Source organism: Nothoprocta perdicaria, unplaced genomic scaffold (genome assembly GCF_003342845.1).
Source record: "Nothoprocta perdicaria isolate Ctin4 unplaced genomic scaffold, notPer1 scaffold_497, whole genome shotgun sequence".
In the NCBI taxonomy this organism is placed as follows: domain Eukaryota; kingdom Metazoa; phylum Chordata; class Aves; order Tinamiformes; family Tinamidae; genus Nothoprocta; species Nothoprocta perdicaria.
In genome coordinates this window covers 127,912-135,861 of record NW_020455751.1, presented here as the reverse complement: position 1 = coordinate 135,861, position 7,950 = coordinate 127,912, and the positions used below count along the sequence as shown (strand labels likewise).

Genomic DNA, 7,950 nt, shown 5'->3' with positions numbered 1-7,950 from the left:
GGCGACGGCGGACATAGCCGGGAAAACAACACGGAAAGGCGTTGGCGGCCGCGCCGGGGGGCGCCGGGCCGCGCCGCGAGCCCCGACGGCGGGGCCGGCCCGCCCGGGAGCCGCCCGGGAGCCGCCGAGGCCCGCGCCGGGCCCCGCCGCCGGGGGAGGAGGGGAAAGCGCCGCACAAAGGGGACCCGGGGCCGCGCTCGGCTCGGCGGCGGCCGCCGGAGGAAGAGGAGGAGGAGGAAGAGGAGGAGGCCGCACTCGCCGCCGCCGCCGCCCCGCGCGCACGCGAGCCCGGGGCGGAGCGCGGCCGGGCCCGGCGCAGCTCGGCACGCGGCTGGCGGGGCCGGCGCGGGGGGCGCAAGCGGCGGCCCCGCTCCGGGAGGCGGCGGCGACGGGCCCGGAGAGAGCGCGGAGACTTTTCCCTTCCGGGGAGGGAGGGGGGGAGCGGAAAACGGGGAGGAAAAAAGCGCACACCGGGGGAGGGGAAGTTTCTCAATGGCCCGGAGCGGCCACACTGTAGCGAGACGGGCCGGAAGGAAGCGGGGCCGGGCCGGGCCGGGCGGGCGCCACGCGGGGGGCGCGGGGGCCGCTGCTTGCCCCAGCCGCCCCTTTCTCTGCCTCGTCCCCTTCTCTCGTGCGACCGCGGCCCCCGCCGGGCCAGGCGGCGCCAGGGCCCCGGGGCTCGCTCTTACCCCCCCGTTTTCCTCCCCTACAACGAAGGGCTTCAAGAAACTGAACAGAAAGTGTTCCCCGACGCAGCCATTTTCATAGAAAAGTAGTCCTGCCGGGCCGCCCCCGGCGCCCCCCCCCTCCTCTTCCTACTCCTCCTGCTCTCTGACGAGGGGAGGGCAGGAGCGCGCGGTCCGGCTGTCCCCCCGCGCCGCCCCGCCGCGCTCGCTGCCGGGGCCGCCGGGGTTGCGGGGACGCGGGCGGCGGGGGGGGGACGCGGGGCGGCCGCACTACTTCGCCTCGGGGGCGCGGGTGGAGGGACACGGCGCGGGAGCTGCAGCACTCGGGGAGGGGTGGGGGGGGTGACGGTGCGGGCCGCAGCGCACGTTGGCGGCGAGGGATCCCTCCGCCCGCGTTAACCCCGCCGTGGCCGGGCGGCAGCGGCCACGTGGGGGGCCGCCCTCGCGCCCCAGCGGGCGCTCGGGGGTAACGTCGGGCCCAGGCGTTTAAGGGGCAGGTGCATGTCTGGCCCAAGCATGTGTGGGGCAGCCCAGGGGGTCTGCCCCCACCACCTATGGGACTGCCCTCGGACTTGGCCTGTGGCCGCCCTGAGCAGCCATGGGACGGGCAGGGTGCTGAAGCCTGGCTCTCTATGGGGCAGGTATCGGGCCCCACCCACGTTGGGTATCGTGCCCAAATTGCACTTGGCCATGGGGTGGACAACCCGTCCTGGCTGTGGGCCAGGCACCTCCCTGGGCCCCCTTCAGCCAGGGAAGAGGGTGGTGCCCAACCCTGGCTGTCTGTGGGGCAGGGTCTGGCCTAAGCAATGGGGTGGGCAAGGTGCCAAGCTCCGTGATGGACACTGTATCCAGTGCAAAGGCCTTGTCTCTGCCATGCTACAGAGCCAGGGTCACCAGCCCCTGTGATAAGAGAGGCACCTGTGCCCACAGGACCCCAGTCCCCATCCTTCCCCCCAGCAGCACAGGCCTTCTGCTTTGCTCCCAGTTGCTTTATTGCATCTCTCCTTCCTCCTGTGGAGCCTCTGCCCCCACTCCAGGGGCAACACTAGGGCCAGCCCCCCAGCAGTGGACAAAGTACTGGTGAGACTACACCCACCACAGAGTAGGATTAGGGCACTGCCACAGCGGTTGCCTCGCTCTCTGCAACACTGGGCACAGGGCCTAACAGAGCCTCCATGTGCCAGGTGGCCCCAGCTGCCCACAAGCTTCTGAAAGACCCTGCCCTCCAGAAGCCATAGGGCACAGGGGGAGTTGTGACCCCAGCTGCACTGGCAGAGGCCACTGAGGGGCAGCTCATGACCCACATGTGGCAGCACCAGGGACCTGCCCTGTGTTAATGCCTAGCTCAGCATTATCCTGCCCTGCTTGAGGCCCAGGAGTGGCAGCCCAGCCCTAAGAGGGCAAGAGGTGCAGCGAGACTGGCACCCAAGGGTGCCACATCCCCCTCCCTGCATCCAACATGGCACAGGGCTCCCAGCAAGGACCCAACCATGGGAGACAATGCTCTTCTCTAGCCATAGTCCCCAATGTGGGGCAAAGATCTGTCCATAAGGACCCCTAAAAGCCCCTCCCAGAACCACCTCTGGTTCCCTGCACCCCTTCTCCCTATGTGCATCTTCTTGTGCCTTTCTGCCACCAACCCAAGTGGGTAATTAGCACTAACGAGGTTGCCTGGGGGCTGATGAGCCACAGGGGGAACCCCAGCACTAGGCACCCAGCTCCTGGACATCCCACAAGCACCCACCCCGTGTGCCTGTGGAGAACACCCTGCTCCTTCCTTGGAGATGGCCACAGTCCAGACACCACTTCCCACCCCGGTGCCAGCTGGGGGCTTCACCCCTGGCACAAAATGGGATTGTTCCAGCCTGGCATCCCTGACTCCCACAGGCTGCCAACACAATGGCACCGGGCACCGCCCTGGGGACAAGCTGCAGATTCAGTTCCTACTCGGCAGCTCCGCTGGGAGCAGCTCCATGTCCTCCCATGTGGCTGCCTGCAGCGAGGAACCCCCTTGTCCCCTATGAGCACCACCAGCCCCCAATGTCCATGCAGGGGCTGGCACAGGGCCCGAGGTGGGGGGTCTCCCTGCCAGGCCCAGGTTGGGGGGAGTGCAGCTCCAGTGGCACTGGCTCACATGAGGTGGCAACGATGCTCCCGGCTGTAGGAGTTGTCCACGCGGTCAATCTCCTCGATGATCTTGGTGAAGATGCCCTGGGTGCCCTAGGGATGAGGGACTGTGAGCGGTGGGGCCCACATGGGGCCCAGCCCCACCCCATCACAAGCCCCACCTGGCTCTCCTTGGCCGAGGACTCGAGGAAAATGGCCCCCCAGGACTCCGCCAGCTTCCTGCCTTCATCTGTCTTCACCTCCCGGCTGGGGAGATGGCAAAAGGAAGAGGGGGACAGGCAAGAGGGGCCAAGTGGTCCCTAAGCCCCTTGGTCATAGGAAGGGGTCAAGGGACCCCAGAGTCCCTCTTACCTCTGCAGGGACAGGTCCGCCTTGTTGCCCACCAGCACCACAGGCATCCTGGGGTGGGGAGACGAGATCCAGGACACAAACACAGAGTGTCAGGGCTGGCACCAACAGGCACCAGGAATGGGGACCAGGACAGCACTTACCGTGTTTTCCCCCTGCTCTCATACAACTTGTTGTGAAGGGTCTTCACCACCTGGAAGCTGAAGGGAGAAGCAGGGAAGGGGCTTCCAGCGCTGCCCTGGGTCCCCCCACCTCAGCCAAGAAGAGCCAGGTCCCCCCACTGCACTGACCTGCGCAGGGACGTCACCGAGTACACCAGCACGTAGCCATGGATGCCAATGACAAAGGAGTGAGGCAGGATGGTGTACTCATCCTGCGGCGAGGAGACGGGCTTAGTGTTGAATGAGGCACAGCCAGGCCCTCCCACACACACACACCTACACTGTCCTTCCATCCTGCTGTTACCTGTCCAGCAGTGTCCACCAGCTGCAGGTGAAATTCATCCTTGCCAACTACTACCATCTTGCTGTAGGCTGCAGAGACAGGGGGATTAGCAAGGACCCCGCCCCAAAGTTGCACCCAGCCCATCGCCCCACCATGGCCCTCCTGCAGGAGTATCCAGACACCTCCCAGGCTGTGGTGAAGCAGTGGGAGCTTCCTCCCTACAAGAAGCGCCCCCATCCAAACACACTGCACTGGAGGGGTGGCTGTGCTGTGAACCAGCCCTCTGCTGTGGTCAGCTCCCCACCCCAGACAGGATGGGCCCCTACTACCCCAGGCAAGTCCTGCTGCCACTGCCCTTACTTCAGAGTGGGGTGCTGAGCCCTTCCCAGCACCCCATTAAGAACAACAAGCTCCTACCCCCCACCCCAGGTCCTTTCATGGTCCCAGAGCGGCCAATGCTCTCCCCAGGGCTGTACCCCATTTCTCCCCCCTCTAGAAGCAGCACTGATTCAAGCCAGAGCAGGGACAGCTTTGTCGGGATAGGGTGCCCCGTTCTGACACTTACTGCTCTCCACCGTGGGGTCGTAACTGTCCAGAAACTTCCCCTCCACAAACTGGTGAGCCAGGGAGGTCTTGCCTGGGGCAGGGAGGGAGGACAGAGAGAGGGAAGGAGAGAAAAAAAAAAAAAAAAAAAAAAAATCACAGAAGCCCTGACTGAGCAGGAGGTCCCAGCAGATCAGCAGGGTCAAGGGCAGCCCCCCCCCTCCCCACCATTGAATCCCACACTCCTGCCCCAGGGGCTCTTTAGAGGGCTCCTGGGAGGGTGCCTAGACATAGCAGAGCATAGCCCAACACCTGCATAAAGGTAGCCCCTCCTCATGGGCAGGTACCCCCTGCACCCAGCCCTGGGACCAAGCACAGCCTCCAGGACACCCCCTGCCCCTCAGGGCCACCCCTGCCCAGCCCTCCCCATGCAGGGGGCTGACATGGCACCACAAGCCACAGCACCAACCCCCCGCGCACACCCACGAGGGACCTCCTCCCACACAATCCCCATCCCTCGCACATCCCGGATACAACCCGCTGTCCTCGCACACTCCCCGGGCGCCTTCCGTCGCATAGCCCCTGTCCCGCCGCACGTCGCCCGCCCTCACTCACCTACGGCCCGGTAGCCCAGGAGAACCACTTTGCGGTAGCGCACCAAAGGCATGGCCCGAGGGGCGGAGCAGGGCAGCACGGGCGGGCGCAGCAAGCGCCGCTATAAAAGCGCCCGCCGCGGCGGGCGCGCGGCTTGGTGGCGGGAGGAGGGCCACTACGCCGGTCTTCCCACGTGACCACAACAGCGCCCGCCCGCCGCTCCCATTGGCTGCGCCGCGGCGAGTGGGGCGGGGCTAGAGGGCTGCGCAAGCGCATCGCGGCCCGGGTCTCCATTCATGAAAACGGAGGGAACGGGCGCGGCCACGTGGGTGCCAAACACCTGCGGCGGCCACGTGGGCGGAGGGCGCCAGGTCCCCCCCGGGTCCGGTCCCTGCTGCCTGAAACCTCCCCACCCGTGAGTCTCCCGGGGACTCCCATCCTGGCCTCCCACCCCCCTCCTTGTGCAGCGTTCCCTTGCACCTCGGGTGCCCCCGCTCTGCCCAGGCCCCCCCCTCCTGCCAGTCACCTTCCAGCAAGGGCCATACATCCTCTTTATTTACCCAAATCATTAAATAGTATTATTTTTTAAACATAAATGGTTAAGAGCCCATCTGCCCCCTGCAGTGGGGCTGCCCCACTGCTAGGGCGGCCCCAGGGGGACACTTATATTACCTTTATAAATAGAAAAATAAAACTCTCAAGCAGGGCAGGTTAGTGGTTAGCACAAGTTAGACCTGGGCCTGGCGCTGGGCGCCCCATCCCCACCGCAGCGCCCCCATCTTTGCTGCCTACCGCCCCCAGCCAGCCCCTGGCACACGCAGGTATGTGGGGACAGGGCAGGTGCTGTTGTGGGGGAAAGGCTAAAGCGCTGCAGAACCCCCGGGATGGGGCCGGTTCCAGGCAGGATTGAACTCTGGCGCAGGGTCTCTGGTGTCCAGGCAACAAAGCTGTCCCCAGGTGCAGTGGTTAATAAAGCAATAAATATGGAGGCGGGGAAATGGGTGACAGTGCTGGGGGTGACCCTAAGGTCCAGGTAGGCCTGAGACCCAGGTCCCCAGGCCATCTGTAAGTCTCCATTCCCAGTCCCCTTGGGCAGTGCTTGCCTTGGCAATGCTTGATGCAACCTTGCGAGCAGCCCTGGCCTCTACAGGGGCCCACAGTGGGCCTGTGCCTGTGCTGCGGTGCTCAGCACGCTCAAGGCGCTAGGCCTGCAGAGCCTCATGGCCCAGCACGCGCCAGGCCAGGTGGTAGAGGAGGCGCGAGTACCAGTGCATGCCCGCTTCGGGCACCGTGCCATTGACTGCCTCAGCGTGTACCGGCAGCAGTGAGAGCAGCCCATGGAAGAGACGTAGTGGCGCGAAGGCCCAATGTGCCCAGCGGTGGCTCTCAAGCACAGCATAGCATGACGCCAGCACCCCGTTGACTAGCAGTGTCCCGTGGGAGGTGAGCGGGGCAAAGACACCCACGCCATCCTCCCACGACACCCGCAGCACCCGTGCCGGCCGCAGCCCCTGCCCGCCAGCCCCATGCGCCAGCACTGTGTCACCTGGCCGCACACGGCTGGCAAAGACAGGCAGGAAGGCGGCCGTGCCATTGGCGGCACCACGGGCTGCAAACACCAGGTGGGATGGCGTGAGCAGCAGCCGGCGGGCCGGACTGGCTGTCTCGATGGCCACGAAGGAAGTGCGCTGGGCCAGGTCGCGGTCGAGGAACAGCAGCACCTCAGTGGCCACCAGGCGCCCGCCCGGCTCGGCACCCAACACCCAGTCGCCCCGGCGCAGGTCAGACAGGCCACGGCGCTCGCCACTGCGCAGCATCACCGTGGCGTGGCCCGGGAAGCAGCCGCCCGTCCGGATGGCCAAGGAGTTGTCTGGACAGAGGGAGGAATCAGTGGGAGCCCAGCATCTTCCAAAGACTGGGAGAGCAGTGGGGGCTCATCCCTGGCACCTCCCCAGGCACCTTCCGCTACCTGCCAGTGCAGCCGCTACCACAGAGGGGAAGCGACACGAGTGGAGCGGCTGGCACCGGAGCGGAGCTCGCAGCAGCGCCCAGACAAGGAGTGGGATGCACAGCCCCTTTGTGCTCCTGCTCTGATGCCCTTTGTTCCCTGCTGGCCCTGCGCCGCTGCGACTGCCGCTGGGAACACTGGCATTTGGGAGCACTTTCACTTTCTGTTTGTTGCCAGCCCTACTGCCAGGGGCTCAGTGCAGGGCTCTAATGCACAACTGCTTATTCTGCCCTGCTGGAGAGGAGCACAAGCATCCGGCCAAGAGGGGCCTGTTGCACAGGATTACAAGCGGGTACCCGGGTCTTTGCCCATTTGAAAGGCTCCAGGTAGGTGTGGGCACAGGCAAGTGGCAGCTCTGTTGCAAGGTGGACCCGGAACACATGGAGAAACTGACCCCAGGGATGGAGGAACCTGCAACCTCAGGTGGTGGTTCAGCCTTCCTCACTAGGGGAAGATTGACCCTCCCCAGCCCATGCAGCAGCCCAGGGCCCTGCTAACCCCACCAGGCTCTACCTGCTTTCACGGAGACATGAACATGCGCCTTGGACTCGTAGTAGACCCAATCGAAGCCAGCTTCAACGGCGAGGCGCGCCAGCATGCCGTATTTGTCCCGGTCCCGGTCTGAAGTGGTGATGTCCAGTGCCCGGCCCTCGTAGTGCAGGGAGTCGGGAAGGTGATGCCCATCCTCATCCCAGCCCTCTGTGACTCGTAGCTTCACTCCTGGCCACATGTTCATCACAGCGATGGCCAGAGAGTTCACCCGCTCCTTGCAGCGCTGGGGGCAGCAGGGGCAGCATCAGCCCCATCACACCAGACCTAGACCTGCCACGTTGGCCACCCAGAACCCTCTGCCAGGGAGGTGGTTCAAGTGCAGACAGTCAGATGGACACCAGGGACCTGAATGGGGCTTGCAAGCAGCCGGTCCCTGATGGTTGCTGACTCAGTGGGAGGTCAGGCGGTGCCCCCTCCCCCAGGTTTCTGAGTGGGTGCAAGGCTGAGGGCATTGGGGCTGCTCCAGGCCGGTCCCGACCAGGATTAAATATTAACGTGCCCTGGGGTCCTCGCTGCAGGTGCCACCCCCTCTGGGGCAGCCAGGCGGAAAGGGCATGACCGGTGCCTCCCCCCTGCTGTGACTAATGAACCAGCGGCTCCCACAGGAGCCCCGTAGGGCAAAGCGAGGGGGCTCAGCCCCGGGACAGC

At 65.3% G+C, this 7,950-nt stretch overlaps 1 protein-coding gene across 1 annotated transcript; it reads right to left on the bottom strand.

The window, feature by feature from the left end:
* Nucleotides 1-2,209: 2,209 nt before the first annotated feature.
* RHEBL1 (RHEB like 1) lies at nucleotides 2,210-4,815 on the bottom strand. The gene is made up of 8 exons (XM_026047378.1): nucleotides 4,764-4,815; nucleotides 4,171-4,242; nucleotides 3,627-3,694; nucleotides 3,452-3,534; nucleotides 3,305-3,361; nucleotides 3,165-3,212; nucleotides 2,975-3,059; nucleotides 2,210-2,906 (listed from the first exon to the last, which is right to left on the bottom strand). The coding sequence occupies exons 1-8, from the start codon at nucleotides 4,813-4,815 to the stop codon at nucleotides 2,817-2,819; spliced, it is 555 nt and encodes a 184-aa protein (XP_025903163.1). The 3' UTR covers nucleotides 2,210-2,816.
* Nucleotides 4,816-7,950: the final 3,135 nt, after the last annotated feature.